Below are 15,789 nucleotides of genomic sequence, written 5' to 3'. Positions count from 1 at the left end.
ATTTTTTATCATAGTGAGATTTATCATGAAGGATGCTCTCAAAGTAGCAAAGACTGGTTTGGAGATATAAGAGAAGCTTATCATAGTGAGATTTCACTTCTTTTTTTTCTTTCAAAAAAGGTATATATATATAGGTTGAATTGATCTTAGAATGATGATTGTAATGTCAGTTATTTGTATAAATAAAGATTAAAAGATGTTCTTTTTTCTTGGTAGACCACCTTTTGAAGTGTAAAGACTCAATAGTTCTCATAACCACACATCCAAAATGTTCTGGAGATTAACTCAAGACATTCAGTTCACTCCTACGAACATATTGTGGTTCCCAACTGGAAATATTTGCTTAATCTTTCTAGATGGGAAAAATTTAGCAGAAATTTCAAGCACAAAACTAGGACTTTCCCATTCTAGGGTCTAGTCCTCCACCATGCATGTCTCAAAGCTACTCCCTGCAGCCGGATCGTCACCACAAGCACTGTCCATGCAAGCGAACCCTCCTCTGCCGCAACGGTGTGGACGCTGGATGCAGCTTCTGCCGCAATCTGGATGGCTCTCTTCAAGATAAAAGAAATTATATATGCTTACAATTCTAATTTTATCAATCCTCATGTCCAGAAAACAAGATCTTTGTCAAGAATTACTAGCAACATTATAGGAGAACGTCCGAATTTTTCAGCTCGAAAAACACCGCGCGCTGCTTGCCACTTCTTGGGGCCCGACAGCATTATCTCTCCCTCGGTGTCATACACACATGTCGTCGATGAGCGCCTTGAGCTCATGGAGCGAATGCACCTTGAAATCGGGTCGCTGGTGAAGAGGGAGCTCGTCAATCTTGTAGCGAAACAATGGATCGACCAAGCAAGTCATCGCCCCCGCGCTCTTCCCACACGCGACATCGTCCTTCGCGGAATCTCCCACCATCAAAACTTCGCCAGGGTTGACGCCCCACGTTTCGCACACGCGCAGCAGCGGCTGAGGCGACGGCTTCATCGCCGAGGCCTCATTCCCAAGTATCGGCGAGAATCTGGAACCGACGGCCAGCTCCTCCGCCTCGAAATTCTCCGCGTCTCTTGTGCTGCTCCGGGTGATCATCCCGCGCCGGAGCTTCTTGGAGTCGATAAAGCTGCATAACTCTGCCGCCCCAGGGAGTGCCCATTTGTTGGACCTCCCAGCCCTTTCTACCGCCTGCAATGCCAGCTCCGCTTCCTTTGGGGATGAGTAGACACGGCTCGCAACCGTGGCTTTCAGCGCCCGCAGGTCGAGCGTGGGCGGGATCCGTAGCGTTCCATCCAAATCAACCACGACACCGCGAAGGACCGCCTTTACCAAACCCATCTCTGTGAACCCTAAGTTTCAGGTTTATTCTCGAATATAATCTGGCATGTTGACCGTCCGATTTCCAGATATGCGACTTTGGACGGTGCTGGTTAACTTCGATCCAAAAATGTCGACTACGTACTTACTAGTTAACTAAGTCTCCATGGATTTTCAGACTCTCGCAAGCTCCGACTCCGGCATAGCTACACCAAAAAACTATTACTAGCAATACAGTCTTGATTGTATCTTTTTACCTGGCTTTTTTACCTGGCTTTTTCCTCGACTTCGACCTCGTCCTCAGTCAAAGTGGAAGAGCACAGTAGAGAATCCACTCTTGGAGCCGCTTCTAGTGCTCTTTCTTCACTCTCTTTGATACTCGTATTTGCACGCCTACGCGGCCCATGGTTATCCAGCTCATGCTCCGGCATAGCTGCACCAAAAATTTATTACTAAGAACACACGATTGATTTTATCTATCGTTTACCTGGCTCTGACTTCTCGGCCTCCATTTCCTCCCGAGTTTCCACGGACGTTTCTTCGACTTCGACCTCGTCCTCGGTGAAAGTGGAAGAGCACAGTAGAGAATCTGTTCCTCCATAGCTGCACCAAAAAACCATGACTAACAACACACTAATGATTTTATCTTTGTACCTGGCTCGGACTCCATTTCCTCCCGAGTTTCCACGGACGTTTCTTCGACTTCGACCTTGTCCTCGGTGAAAGTGGAAGAGCACAGTAGAGAATCCGCCTTTGGTTCGTGTTCCTCCATAGCTGCACCAAAAAACCATGACTAACAACACACTCTTGATTTTATCTTTGTACCTGGCTCGGACCCCATTTCCTCCCGAGTTTCCACGGACGTTTCTTCGACTTCGACCTCGTCCTCAGTGGACATATTTGCACGCCTACGCGGCCCATGGTTATCCAACTCGTGTTCCTCCGACTCCGCCATACCTGCAGCAAAAACATTATTACAAACACAGACTTGATTTATTTTCTACCTGGTAACGCCCCGTGCGTGCTTCTCCAACTCTCTAACTTGTCCCACTCCCTCATAGCTGCACAAAAAACAATGAGCAACACAAAAAGAGTTTGATTTTTATCTTCTACCTGCGTGGCATGATAGCGCCAGCACTCGCTCCGGAAATGGAGTGAAGAATACCTTCAACCGTGGTAGCATTGGTGGAGGGCAGCCAAACTTATGGAGGATCTTATGGTACTCCTTCTCTTCCTCCAGTCCTATGTAAGCCTGATTCTCAAGCATCCTGTTGATGGCTTCTTGTGTGTTTGCTGTGATCTGTACCTCTTCGTCGCTAAATCCTGGTGCCCTGCCGCTACGTAGCAAGGAGCTAAAGTCTCGGCGTACACCACTCGCATCATCAAACTGGAGAAAGTTGGGTGCTACAAGTCTCACAAGCCGAGCTGCAAACAGGTCCTCTTTCACCACTGTGAAACTGCGCCAGGGCGTCTAGAATCTTTCGGTGACCCTCTTGATACCTCAAATCGACATCCATTTTGCTGAATGGCTGGAACCACGTCTCCCATACCTGACCTGATGCAGCAAGCGCGTTGCATTCTTGGGAGTGCTCCAGAAGACCCTTAAAGGGTGCGTAGATCTTCTCTAACAGCTGCCGGCGCTGCATTGTCTCTCGATCGCTATCGCTGCCCTATTTGGCGAAGTAGCCCTAGAATCGCTCAAATGATCCATTTGGCGGGAAAAATTACTGTAGGGCAAGCTCTGTCAGCCCTAATTTGACAACAATAATTACATTTTCCCCAAATATATAAGTTTCCCCTTTGGAATTTTCATAACAATAACAAAATAAATATGTTAACGATAATTTTATAATATACAACAATAATATTAAGATACACAAAATTGCTAGTATGATTTGTCAGAAGTGTTAGTTTACAATCCAAAGCAGCAAGGAAGGAAAAGAGAAAGAAAACAAAGAAGATGAAGGTCACGCATAGATGATAGATCAAGCAGCAGCATTTGCATTTAAAAAAAAAATTTATTGCAAAAATATGTGCATGTATACTAAAATATTCATAATGTTTAAATTTGTGATTTTTAATTTGTAGAAACTTTATATTCAGTCATGACTCTAGAATTTGATAAACTATTATTATAGTATATTAAATTCTATATTCATGACTGATAATATCACAGTGAAAAAAACTTTTTTTGTAAAACTATAATAATAATAATAACAAACCATCCTTTAACACCCTTTCTTTATATCTTCACCCAAAACATAAACTATATTGCTACAAACAATCTATGTATGATTACAAGTGTTAGTTTACAATCCAAAGCAGCGAGGAAGGAAAAGAAAGAATAAAACAAAGAAGATGAAAAACGAAGGTGGTCAACACATTGAGAGGATAGATCAAGCAGCAGCAGTGGCATGAGAATCAAAGCCCTTGAGACTGGGACTCCTCTGGGCGTAAAAGGCCGACTTTGGATTCGAGGCAGCTCTCATGGATCCCGAGTGAGCCAGCGCTCCGCCTCCTCCTCCGTGTTCGTGAAACGAGAGCTTCCGGCGAGCGCCCAGCACCAAATCTCTCTCCGGAGTTCCCGGACGAAGCCTGGGAGTGCTGTGAGACCTCGCCTTGGCTCGAGCCGACTCGGTGGCGGCCATGTAGTTTGGAACCATGGCGACGTTGGACGAGGCCGCCGGGGAGATACAATTCTCGATGCTCTCGTCGTCGCGGATGGAGCTGGCCGCGATGCTCGACTTGTTTGCGAAGCGAGCGAAAGCTCCCACCGGCAAGCTGGGAGTGCTGCGAACCGTGGAGGCAACGCTGTTTTGATCGTCGTTGGCGATGATGGCGGAGGCGGCGGTGTTGAGCAGCGCGGTTCGTAGGCTCCGGGGGCTCACTCCCGAGGAGCGGAGGTGGTGCTTCTTTGGAGTCTGGGTTCCCGGTGTCCCGGGGTTGGTGGTGGAGATGTTTCGGAGGTTTGGCGATGGTGATGACTTTCGAGAGGATGATCTGAGTTGCTGTTGTTGCTGCTGCTGCTGCTGCTGGTGCTGGAGGAGGAGGAGCTCGGCCTCGTCTTGAGGACTGACTTTGCTCTCCCATGGCCGAGCTGCCATCCATCTCTCCATCCAGCTCCATCCCCAGTGTGGCTTGTCGGAATCGTAGTCCATGAGGAGCTGCGCATCGCCATCTTTCCATAACTGTGACAAGAGCACGAGAGAGAGAGAGAGAGAGAGAGAGAGAGAGATCAAAACTTTGCAAGCTAACAGGACGAAAACAGTGGTCGATCGGAAGAACTTACCTGATGTGAGAAGGCATAAGCTAGCGCTCGCTCGCGTTTGATGGCAGCTTCTTGGCGAGTTTGCATTTTTGCCTGGAGCTCCTGCGTTGTCTGGGTACTGTCGTTCCAGCCGCTTGTATCCACGGCCTGGAACACCAAGAAACAAGCTAAGCAAGACTAGAAGTTTGGATCCAGAGAGCTCACCATGGATGGTTTGAGAAGGAGATCTTCTTGCTTCCTTCCTTCCTCGGACAGGCTGATCCTCCTGGCTCGCACTTTAGCTTGCACTCGCACCAAAGCTTGCATACAACGCAAAGTTGTCACTGCTTGGCGCCTCACCGAGTGGCCACGCACTAAAGCTTGCAGACGCACCAATCCTTTGAGCGCTCGCAAAGCTCGCCGTGCCTGCCAATCAATCCACAAATCAAGAACAGCGAAAGAAAGTTCTATACTGTATCATCATCTTTCTTTCACGTAGGAAGACAGGAATGGAGGACTCGCGAGTGCTTACCAGGTAGCCTCGAAAGGCAGTCTGGATTTTTATGGCGGCCCAGTCCTCGCTCCTGCGCGATCCAGTGAGGCGGACCACCGCGGCAGCGGCTTGAGCAGCAGCCACGGCGGCCTCGGCAGCGGCGGCGGTGGCGACAGCCACGGCCATGGCGTGCTTGCTCTGCTGTTCTTCCGCCTGGATCAATGGAGGCTTGCTGGCGTTGCTCCCTCCGCGGCGGGAAGATCTGCGAAATCCCCATCGCTTCTTCTCCTTTTGGACTACATCGATCTATCCAGAGAGACAGAGAACGTTTAGTTTCCATGAGAGATCGTTGCGAGAAGACGAAGACGACACATCATTCACCAGTATAGTCATTCCTCGATGCTTTAGATCCAGAGAGAAAAGATGGTCGGGGATGCTCTATACGTACCGGATCAGGATGGAGCGCGGGGCTCGCATTCTTGCTCGAATCGTCCTTAGAAGGCGAGGAAGAAGACGATCTAAACGCCTTTTTGACGGCAGAGAACCAGGTGCTCCCACCCTTTTTGCCTCCCATGGATTCCTACGATTCTGGAGGCACAGACACGCACAGGGCACCCTCAGATTCACACCCAAGCGCTCAGATTCCGAGCGAATTCGGCAGATCTAGCTCCATTCCAGCCACTGCTCTGTTTCCCACTCGCGATTGCGCTGGTGGGCGCGCCCGATTCGGCGCCAATCGCCGGCCGCGGCCTCGACCCACGACAGAGCAGCGGGAATGCGAGCGATTCGCGCGAAAAACTGCACAGCCCAGCTCCTAGATTGATGGCATGGGATTGTTACCTCGCATTGCGGCCTCACGACTCCCAGAGCAGTGGAGGTGGCTCCTCTGGTTCCTCACACGCCATGGCCAGCCAAATATTCTCTTTACAATGCTGCTGCTCGCTGCCCTACTGCCATCTCCTTCATTTCGTGGAGCTTGTTACTGGAGCATTCACCTTTTTCCTTCCTTCTCTTAAATAATTTTCTTTCTTCCACTTCTTTGCTATTAAGAAAGATGTCAATCAAGGTCGTTATTTCGTCCCTCTGTCTGTACGGACTTAAGATTATCTTGTTTCCAAAGGCTTGTTTGGCTTTGTAAATTGCAATGATTAAAATGCCCATGTGACCAACAGCTATGATGGGTACTGCACTGTTCATCTCTTCCAGCAAAGTCTTGCACGGCACAGCATCCGGCACAAACGGCATCACACCCACAAACTCCCCCGCCTCCGCCACCTTTCCGGACCTCCCCAACACGTCCACCATGCAGATATAGTGATCCAAGCTCGCCGCGATCCTGTAGTCGCCAGCCATGGCCACGAAGTGGTACCGCGCGTCCTTGGCCAGGCCCGCGTGGCTGCACGCCGCCAAGACGCTGATAAACGTGACGTCCGTCGGCGGTATACCATCGAGAGCCATGACGCCAAAGAGCTCCAACGATTCCTTGCTGTGGCCGCTCTGCGCGTAGGCCGCCATCATCGCCGAGAAGAGCACCAGATCTCCGCGCTGGGACGCTGCAACCGCGTCGAAGATGGCCCGAGCTTCCGCAAGCTTGCCACACTTTCCATACATGTTGACGAGCGAGGTTCTCACGGCCGGATGGTTTAGCAGCTGGTTCTCGCCAGAGCGTTCGGATTCTTCGTCCGGTGGCGAGCTGGGATGGAGTGGTGCAAGCCTCGAAGACGCAGACCAGCGTGATCTCCTTCGCTCGGCCGCCTTCCAGGTCCATGAGGAGGAAGAGCATCACTCCGGATGAATTCTCTCCGCAGCGGACGTAGGCCGAGATCATCGCGTTCCAGGGGGCAACGAGCGAGAGCTTGTCCGGCATCGCGTCGAACGTAGCCCGGGCTTGATCCAGGAGATTGTTTTGCGCGTAGGCTGCCACCATCGTCGTCCACAGCACGCCATCTCTGTGCTCCATCCTCTCGAACAGGCTCCTGGCGACCTCCATTCGTCCACATCTCCCGTGCATGCAAACGAGCGCGTTCCCGACCGTCACGTCTTGCCAGAGGCCACTTGAAGTCACTGCCGCGTCGATCTCCTCCCCGGCTGCCGAGTTCTTGAGGTTCCCGCAAACGTCGAGCATCGTCACAAAGGTAACTTTGTCCGGCAGCTCGCGAGCTTCCAAGTTCATGATCGCGAAGAGCGTTAGAGCTTCTTGGAGGTGTCCGCTGTGAGCATAGCCTGCCAAGAGGGTGTTCCAGGAGGCCGTATTCTTCAGCTCCATTCGATCCAATAAGGCTCTAGCTTCCTGGATTTCACCGGCTTGGATGTAGGCAGCGATCATTGTGTTCCAGGAAATGATACTCTTCCGCTTCGTGCTCTCGAAGAGCTCCCTGGCTTGTGGCAAGTGTTTGTTCTGAGCGTACGCTGTGATCATCGCGTTGGTAGCCACCACGTCTCGGCTAGGAAGCGCATGGAACACCGCCAAGGCATCGTCCAGGCTTCCACACTTCCCATACATGGGTGGCGACCATGATATCCGACTGGAAGCCACTCTCGATCACCAAGCAGTGAACTATCCTGGCCTGAGAAAGCAGTCCAGCGTTACCACAAGCGTTGAGCACTGCGAGGAAGCTCACCTTGTTGGGCTGGAATCCACTCAAGTCCATCGTCTTAAACATGTAGAGAGCTTCCGCGGGATGCCCGTTCTGGGCATACGTGACGATGATGGTGTTCCAAGAGATGACTGTCCTCTCGATCATCTTATCGAAGAGCATTCTCGCTTCCAGCACACGCCCGACGAGAGAGTAAGCCGTGATCATCGCGTTCCAGGAGGAGGAGCTCTTCAGTGGCATTCGATCAAACACCTCAGCCGCTTCTTGGAGATGCCCGTTCTGGGCATACGCCGCCAGCATCACATTCCAGGAGAACACGTCCCTTCTCTTGAGATTGTTGAAAACTTCCAGAGCCTCTTGCAATCTCCCGCAGCTGCCATACATTCTCACGAGCAAGTTCCCCAGAAATGGATCCTCCCCATGCCCGGAACTCGCTACAAGCTCGTGAATCTTCCGGCCTTCTGCAAGAGCCTTAGCATTGCCACAATGTCGTAGAAGATCTGCGTAAGTTGTAGTGTCCACCGGCCGACCACCAAGCTCCAACCTCTTTACGGCATCCTTGATCCCCGCCCTGTCCATCTGCTAGAGAAGACGATCGCCAGCCGTCGGATAGCAACCCCAGCTCCCATTTGAATGATACCCGTCCGATCATCCCGGCATTCAAGCTTCCTGGAGAACTCTGGCCTTAGCGTCCCACATCCGGCCAAATTCTCCGCGGCCCAGCGAGCAAGCCCAGCATTTGCATGAACCTTAGTTTTCTTGTATATTTTAAACACTTTAGTGTCAAATTATCACCTCTAACCTAAATGTTAATCAAGATTCATAGATATTGAAGAGAGAATTATATAGTCTATGCTTCAGTTATTAATAATTCATCTACCAGAATTTTCTAAATTACACATTATCTATCTTTACATAGAATAATTTGATAGAAATTCTAATATCTAAATTAAGTATTATATATATAGAATAATATGAATAACATTGATTAAAAAGATCAAGAAAATGGAAGAATAAATAAGAAGAAATAAAATTATCAAAATAATATTTCTTTATTCTTTTAAATAATTTAAAAAACTATATTAAAAAAATTAATTTATGAAATTATCACTTGTATTGTTCACAAAATCTATATGCAAGTGTGCATTATAATTTTTTGCCAATTGAGGAGAAAATAAAAATTAAATTTTAAGAATATAAATCTTTTACAAACATAAATATTTTATTTAAATAAAGTAAATTAATTTAAAAATAATATCATTTTAATAATTTTAATATCTAAGTTTTAGGTTTTAATACTTTTGAATGGTACTCTAATCTATTATTACATTTAATCATTATATAATTTTTACACATTGGGGATTGTCTAGAGGTTTCACAATTTTTAATTTTTTTCAAAAAAAAAACTTAATATTTTTGTAACATTTTAAGTTAGATACCAAAAGTTAGATAGCAGTATTTACTTTAAAAATGGTTTTATTATATGCTAATAATTTATTTTAAAAGAAAATTATCTACTTTCTTCACTCTTTAATCATATTTGGTTTTTAATACTAATTTTACTCAATTCCCATTTGTGATATCCTCAGTTCGTAGCTGATGGAAAGCAAGTAGCAAAATAATCATTGTGGCTGCTTTGCATTGAAATACTTGAAATTAAATACAACAAATTAATGTTTTCAATACTTATCTTTATTATCAGTTATAATAATTATAATTTAATAGTTTAATTACTGAACCCAAGCCATATCTTTGAACTGTCTCCTAAGTTGTGAAATTCAACAATCATGGCAGCAAGTGAAAAACATCATGCAACCTTATCAACACATTTGAGAGAACTTCTCAAAGAATTGCACATTGGCCCTAATGACTTTCCTCTACTTGATCCTCTTCATAAACCCAGGCCACTGTGGGATGGTTGTCAGTTGAGCTGTTTGATCATTCACACTTCGTGTGCACATATATGCTACTTCGAGTATGAGCTTGCTCTTGTCAACCATCCTTATTGTTGCACTGCAACAATGTCTACATAACAACGCATTACATAATACACTGTGTCTTGACACTACACTCAAGATTTTTGACATGTATGACAGGTTTCCATTTTCTCCCCTTAGACTTTATGCTTCCATCCAACAGCTATCACAAAGTCACGGTGGACTTTCTAAAGTATATTCGCACACTTGAATATAAGTTTCAAATGTCATGAGAGAAGGTGTGACATAGAAATGGTTCCTTCTTCTTTTCATACAAACCTCACAATAGAAAAGAATGAAAATCGCTACTGCTGTTGCTGGTCTTATTTTGACAATCCTCTCCAGTGGATGTGTTTCGGTGATTGTTCGGCGAGGAGGCCCTGGAAACATTCTTTCGTCCAGCCGCGCGATGATCTTCCGCAAGATTGTGGAAGTTATCATGCGCATCTCCAGGGTCCAGTCGTATTCAGCTGGATTAACATTTGGAGATGCCACTCTGGAGGTCGAAGGTCGTATGGTCTCCATAACAATTGGCATTGCCGAGACGTGGAGGAGTGTTTTGGACGAGCTTCTCATGTGTAGTATCTTCCCATCGCTGGGGATTCTCCAGAGGCCCGGCACAAGGCTGATGATGGGCTTCATGAATCTCTACAATATTCTTGCTAATCTCGAGTTGACAAGGCTAAACTATGCTGCTATGGAGATTATTCACGAGAGGCTCTGGATCAGGTACACTGTGTATGAAGCCTCTGACTCGGACTCGGACTCTCTTAGGATACTCGACCAGTATCATGTGAATCGTAGCAAAAGCCTTGACTATCTACAACTTAGGAATGTTACAGAGCTCTTGGATCGTCCTGGCGACAATGAAGAGCACATACCAGATTGTTGGGTTTATAAGTCTTGCTTGTGGAGTGGGGGGGAGGACTCGGACATCTCACGCATTGATACTGATGGCTATCTTGAATCTGCTGATGGAGTTTATTTTCTCCGAATGCAAAGAGATTGCAACCTTGTTTTATATCTTGGGAATCAGGCGGTGTGGGCAACCAACACGCAGAACTGGGGGAGAGAATGTTACATGAGGCTGCAGTTGAATGGAGAGCTTGTTGTTTATGATGAGAATCGGAAGGTTATGTGGAGCAACAACAAGAACTGTGGGCGCTGGTGTGGTCTTCTCTATGTTATGTGCATCGAGCCATCGGGGCATATTGTTGTGAATGATATAAGAGATCAAACATGCATATGGATAAATTCTTTTTAAATATTCTAGTTAAATTATATTTTAATTAAATTATAGTTTAGACAAAATAAGTTTATATGAGAAAAACTTGTCAAACTCAATGACGTTTTTTGATGAATCGCAAATATTATCTTCTAGGTGTGTGTGTTGCTCCACCAAAAGAAGAAAAGACGTGATCACGACATATATCTTTGGTTTTCCAAAGCTTGGTGTGTCTATGAGTACTTTGAGAACTGTGGATCCTTATCAGGGACATAGGACATCACACAAATAAACTGATTCTCATGGTTCTTGAGAAGAAGTTTCACTGTTAATTAGATTTTATTGCTATCATACGTACTCCCTCAAGTGCATCCATTTAGTTGCTGACCACTTGTTGCCTTTGATCACTGGGCACCCCCCTGAATCCAATCACTTGTTAGAAGCAAAACCAAAGAAAGCATAAGTTTTCTTACCATGCAAACTAAAAGGGTCGAGCTCTGCGTCGGGCGACATGCTCCAGAACAAGAGCGCATCTCCTTTGCGCGGTTTCACAGACACGCCTTTCTTCGCACACTCGGACAATTCATCCCACCATGGAACCGAGCTGCTGTTCACTTTTGCGCTCGGAAACACAGTCTCTCCCCCCTCTTCCACATCCGATCTACAGAAGAGCAAAGGTTATTTAGCAGAGAAGCTAGAACAAACCATTCAAGTTCACTCACAGATACATGAGCACGGTCGCAACTCTCTGTCCACCGTTCTTCGTGTTAACCTTGTCGTGGAAGTAATCGTGATGCGCGTCATACTTTTGGCCCACTTCATAGTGCAGTACTTGGAGACCTTCTCCATGCTCTGCCTAGAGACGCCGACCAGGTGTTTAGACCCGCAAAAACTCTACACGCTGAGAGAGATCACCTTTGGGGATAAACGTGAACTTTGCGATCCTCTCCTCGATCCGAGAGATTATTTCGTCTTGTCCTCGTCGAAGGAAAGTGCCAGAGCTGGTCCGGACCCTGGAAGAAAAGCATTCTCTTTTGAGTTTTTCTAAAGTTCTAGTCTGGAATTTATGATACCTGCTGTCCTTGCTCTTTCCAGTCTGGTTGTCTACGACGGCGGATCTCTTCATATTGGGCTGTGCTAGGCGTATTAAATGATCGCATTCCTCGCTAGACTGTTTGGATCGGATCAATCACCACAGCGTCAGCTCAAAGATCTAGCAGAGCCACGAAGGAAAGGAAATCCTCTCACCAAAAAATTGTGAAAGACGGATGCTCGCGGTTGCCAGGAAATGGTCTCAGTCCACACGGGCCTGGAACAAAAAAAGAGAGAGAGAGAGAGTTACGAAGATGAGAAGAACATGGAAAAATTACCAAACAGAAACACCCACATTTCTAGCAAATCCTTTGGTAGCCGCAAGGTAATATCCGCCTCCGGAGGAGCGATTCCCGATGGAACCCCCAGCAATCCCACCGCCAGGAGAATCAAGAGCAGGAGCGACATGAGCAGGAGCATCGCAAGCACCGTCGTCCACAGCGCGCGCCTCGCACTCTTGCCTCCTTTGATCGCCATGGATGACGAGATCCGGAGAGCTGCAATCGGATGCGCGGCAAGCAAACCGAGAATGCTCACCTCTCGATCGATCGATCGATCCGCTCGATCGTGGAAACCCTAAATCCCTGTAGAACTGTAGTTATAAATGACGCTAACAAACCCTGTTCATGGATTTTAACGGACTCATGGTTTTATCTCCAACACACTTAAATTGTTATTACAAACTTAGGAACGTTATATTTCCCACAAGTTACAAAGAAATACTCCTTACTAAAAGAGAAAACACACTTAAACTAAAGACTAATGGTATCATCTAAACCCGAAATTCCCGTACTGTTTATGATAACTACCATCTCCCAAATCCTGACACCATCCCCCTAAAGTGCTATGCGGATCAAACCAATATTGACAGCCCCTCTGCATAATCAGGCTGGGTACTTGACATAAACCATGGAGACTTTAGGTGGCCTGTCACAAGTCATCTGTTAATATATGTTACTGTTATTTCAAAGTCAACTTGAGCGTGCTGTAAGCATCTTCATCGAGTCTGGGCCTGATCCTGGCTTTGAGAGCGTGTGCCATGAAGTTTACAAAACCCATAACTTCACCCATGGGCTGATCTTTTTCACTGCTTGAGAAATCCCACTCGAAACCATGAAGAAGATTGGAAAGAACAAGTTGGACGGTCCTGAGACCCAGAGGAAGTCCCAGGCAAGACCTCTTTCCAGATCCAAATGGAAGCAACTCAAAGTCTTGGCCGTGGACACCCATGTTGCTGCCAATGAATCTCTGGGGCTGGAACTCCAGAGGATCACTCCAAACTTGGGGGTCTCTTCCAATCGCATAGACATTCACAAGTAGCATTGTGTTCTTGGGGATGTCATAGCCAGCAACCTTGTGGGCTGCAATTGATGCATGTGGTAAGAGCAAAGAAAGAGGAGGGTGGAGACGAAATGTTTCCTTGATGATGGCATTTACGACCTCAAGCTTGGATATGTCTGCCTCTTCGACCATGCGTTTGCGTCCCACAACACTCTCGATCTCTTGTTGAGCTTTGACAATCCAATCTGGGTGGTGAAGAAGTTCTGCCAGAGCCCACTCGCTCACTGTGGATGATGTTTCAGATCCAGCAACAAGTAGATCCTGATCACAAAAGAAATCACAAGTTTCTATACAAATTTTGAAGTTCTTATACTTACCAAGAGCAAAGCTTTGAGATTGAACGCATTGTTTCCAAGGCAAGACCTTGTGATCTCCACGAAATCAGGAACCTCACCGGGACGCTGCTCGTCTAAAACCTTCTGCAAGAAACCATTCATCTTATGCCCAGCCACCCTTGCACGGCCAGCAACCAAGTCGAGCCAGCTCAAGTAGGGGAAATAGTCAGTGATCGAGAATGACGCTCCCACCTCGAGGATCTCATCAATCATATCCATGAAATCCAATGCCTCCTTGGCAATGGCAGGATCCCCCGAGGCCTTGGCTCCAAAGTAGCTCTTCTTCATAAGGATGCGAGTCATGATGTTGAAGTTCAGAACCTTCAAGTGTGATCTCACTCCCACAACCTGGCCAGCCTCAGAAGCTCTCAAGAGCTCGCGACTGAGCTCCCACAGCTCGTCCCGGATGATCTGCGTGTTCATACTGACCCTCGTGGCCGTGAAGAGCTCAGTGGTGCAAAGCTTTCTCAGCTTCTTCCAGTAGTCTCCATGAGCGAAAGTTATGGTTTTGTAATCCGTGACTATGGAAACCACGTTGTTGCGAGGCCTGTAGGCGAATTCCGTGTCGTGGGTCTTGAGAAATGCTTTGGCCATGGCTGGACTGGAAACTACAACCAAGGGGACGGATCCCAGGCGTAAGTGAAGGAGGGGTCCAAACTTCTTGGAGAGCTGCTGGAGTGAGATGTGTGGGAGCCTGCCCAGGAGATGGAAGTGGCCGATGAGTGGTAATCCTCTGGGACCTGGCGGGAGATTTAGTGATTTGCTGGAGAGCCATTGCTTGAAAATGAGAGCTGTGAGAAGGAGGAGCACCACTGCCCAAAACATTTTGGATTGGTAATTGTTTGTCAATACCACAAGCCAAGCTCTTAGCTCAAGCTTGGCTTAGCATAGCTTAGACACGTTTGACACAACGGGTCACAAGCTGAACAGCAATGGTTGGTTGGGCGTGACAGATCTCCAGTGCCGTTGAGAATCCAGACTTTTGCAGTATGACAAAATTCAAGGAGCTTGTGACCCGTTCTTGTGTCTAAGCTATGGCATGTTATTGAGTTATTTTGACTTTTATTTATTGAAAAAGACTTCTAAAGAATTATCTATCATAATAAAGAGTTGCCGAACTTTCTAGGCCGCTGGATTCAGCCAATTGCAGCCGTCCAATAGTGTAAGGTGGTTTTTTTTTACCATGTATTAGCGAATAATTGCACTAATATTTGCTCCTGGCCAATAGGAGGTGGCTAAACCACGTGTGGCAAGAAAGGAAGGCTTAATAACACATGTCACATGCAAATGTATTGATTGTGGTTGCATTTGTCATTTAAACATTTGTAAGTGACTAATTTTTCCATTTTACTTTAGTCACTTACTCACACCTTTGACCATTAAAAGGAGTCTTACTCTCAACTTCCATAAATTTTATTTCGAACTTGGGTTTTTTAGCCCTGAAAATGGCATCCTTGCCACTCAACTTTTGCATTTGGTCCAAGTGCTCCACGTGTCCAATCCCATGTAAGCAACCAAAGGGAACGACTCGAGAGACGATCCATAGGGGTTTAAATATAGAGGGAAAGGGCCCATGAACAAGAGTGCACCCCCTTTTCCAATCGGTTAAGGGTCTTGGGATATTTGGGGTTAAGCGTCCTTGGGTTTGAATAGTACTGGGCTGGGTGACCTCCCGGGAAGTCCAAACTCAGGAGCTTACATCCCATGACTGACACCCCAAGGTACCACTGACATATCAACTTGTTACGCTAAGGCCATGCCCCTTCACCTTGGTCACACCGGTGGTCTAACACTATCTACATCACTGTCCCGTCTCTCAAGAAATGGGTCATCCATCCATGAGTGATCATCCCAGATCAACTCCTTAACATCCTTAGGATGCCCATAGACATAGGCATTAACCTTCCCCAATATCCCTTTTCCGGTCCCTACCAAGTCCTTTTTCTGTCAATGGCTGTGTTCGCCAACACTGCCACTGGATCAAGGCCCACAAGCCTGACCACTAAGTCCCACAATCCTCTAGGACTTCCTCCTCACATGATCGTATCTTTGGTCTCTACACTAGAGGACTGCTCCTTTTCATTTTCACAGTCTGGGACTTTGAGAGACGGGTCATCCATCCATGAGTGATCATCCCAGATCAACTCCTTAACATCCTTAGGATGCCCA

General features: G+C 46.8%; 4 protein-coding genes across 4 annotated transcripts; all 4 read right to left on the bottom strand.

The window, feature by feature from the left end:
• Positions 1-3,585: 3,585 nt before the first annotated feature.
• LOC9646634 (protein IQ-DOMAIN 1) lies at positions 3,586-6,015 on the bottom strand. The gene is made up of 6 exons (XM_024675163.1): positions 5,895-6,015; positions 5,503-5,642; positions 5,094-5,360; positions 4,787-4,987; positions 4,604-4,729; positions 3,586-4,502 (listed from the first exon to the last, which is right to left on the bottom strand). The coding sequence occupies exons 2-6, from the start codon at positions 5,626-5,628 to the stop codon at positions 3,711-3,713; spliced, it is 1,512 nt and encodes a 503-aa protein (XP_024530931.1). The 5' UTR covers positions 5,629-5,642; positions 5,895-6,015; the 3' UTR covers positions 3,586-3,710.
• LOC9632195 (putative pentatricopeptide repeat-containing protein At3g15930) lies at positions 5,979-7,473 on the bottom strand. The gene is made up of 2 exons (XM_024675393.1): positions 6,664-7,473; positions 5,979-6,551 (listed from the first exon to the last, which is right to left on the bottom strand). Exons 1-2 carry the CDS (start codon positions 7,471-7,473, stop codon positions 5,979-5,981), a joined length of 1,383 nt encoding a protein of 460 aa, XP_024531161.1.
• Positions 7,474-11,092: 3,619 nt separating this feature from the next.
• On the bottom strand, positions 11,093-12,564 carry LOC9646632 (probable prolyl 4-hydroxylase 3). Its single transcript, XM_002970205.2, has 7 exons — positions 12,240-12,564; positions 12,101-12,161; positions 11,926-12,023; positions 11,768-11,865; positions 11,575-11,704; positions 11,326-11,513; positions 11,093-11,271 (listed from the first exon to the last, which is right to left on the bottom strand). The coding sequence occupies exons 1-7, from the start codon at positions 12,419-12,421 to the stop codon at positions 11,201-11,203; spliced, it is 828 nt and encodes a 275-aa protein (XP_002970251.2). The 5' UTR covers positions 12,422-12,564; the 3' UTR covers positions 11,093-11,200.
• Positions 12,565-12,884: 320 nt separating this feature from the next.
• On the bottom strand, positions 12,885-14,502 carry LOC9646631 (flavonoid 3'-monooxygenase). Its single transcript, XM_002970204.2, has 2 exons — positions 13,603-14,502; positions 12,885-13,546 (listed from the first exon to the last, which is right to left on the bottom strand). The coding sequence occupies exons 1-2, from the start codon at positions 14,443-14,445 to the stop codon at positions 12,905-12,907; spliced, it is 1,485 nt and encodes a 494-aa protein (XP_002970250.2). The 5' UTR covers positions 14,446-14,502; the 3' UTR covers positions 12,885-12,904.
• Positions 14,503-15,789: the final 1,287 nt, after the last annotated feature.

The sequence above is a fragment of the Selaginella moellendorffii genome, unplaced genomic scaffold, assembly GCF_000143415.4.
Source record: "Selaginella moellendorffii unplaced genomic scaffold, v1.0 SELMOscaffold_14, whole genome shotgun sequence".
Classification (NCBI taxonomy): domain Eukaryota; kingdom Viridiplantae; phylum Streptophyta; class Lycopodiopsida; order Selaginellales; family Selaginellaceae; genus Selaginella; species Selaginella moellendorffii.
Note: the sequence above shows the minus strand (reverse complement) of the source record. Positions and strands in the feature narration are given on the sequence as shown.

Coding starts and splice junctions, on each gene's coding strand:
- LOC9646634 (XM_024675163.1), bottom strand. CDS start 5,628: ATGGGAGGCAAAAAGGGTGGGAGCACCTGGTTCTCTGCCGTCAAAAAG. Junction 4,988..5,093: donor CTGCCTTTCGAGGCTACCTG/GTAAGCACTCGC, acceptor ATTGATTGGCAG/GCACGGCGAGCTTTGCGAGC. Junction 4,503..4,603: donor CTTATGCCTTCTCACATCAG/GTAAGTTCTTCC, acceptor CTCTTGTCACAG/TTATGGAAAGATGGCGATGC.
- LOC9632195 (XM_024675393.1), bottom strand. CDS start 7,473: ATGATCACAGCGTACGCTCAGAACAAACACTTGCCACAAGCCAGGGAG. Junction 6,552..6,663: donor AGAACCTCGCTCGTCAACAT/GTATGGAAAGTG, acceptor GCCTACGCGCAG/AGCGGCCACAGCAAGGAATC.
- LOC9646632 (XM_002970205.2), bottom strand. CDS start 12,421: ATGGCGATCAAAGGAGGCAAGAGTGCGAGGCGCGCGCTGTGGACGACG. Junction 12,162..12,239: donor CCAAAGGATTTGCTAGAAAT/GTGGGTGTTTCT, acceptor TTTTTGTTCCAG/GCCCGTGTGGACTGAGACCA. Junction 11,514..11,574: donor GCGACCGTGCTCATGTATCT/GTGAGTGAACTT, acceptor GCTCTTCTGTAG/ATCGGATGTGGAAGAGGGGG.
- LOC9646631 (XM_002970204.2), bottom strand. CDS start 14,445: ATGTTTTGGGCAGTGGTGCTCCTCCTTCTCACAGCTCTCATTTTCAAG. Junction 13,547..13,602: donor ATCTCAAAGCTTTGCTCTTG/GTAAGTATAAGA, acceptor TTTTGTGATCAG/GATCTACTTGTTGCTGGATC.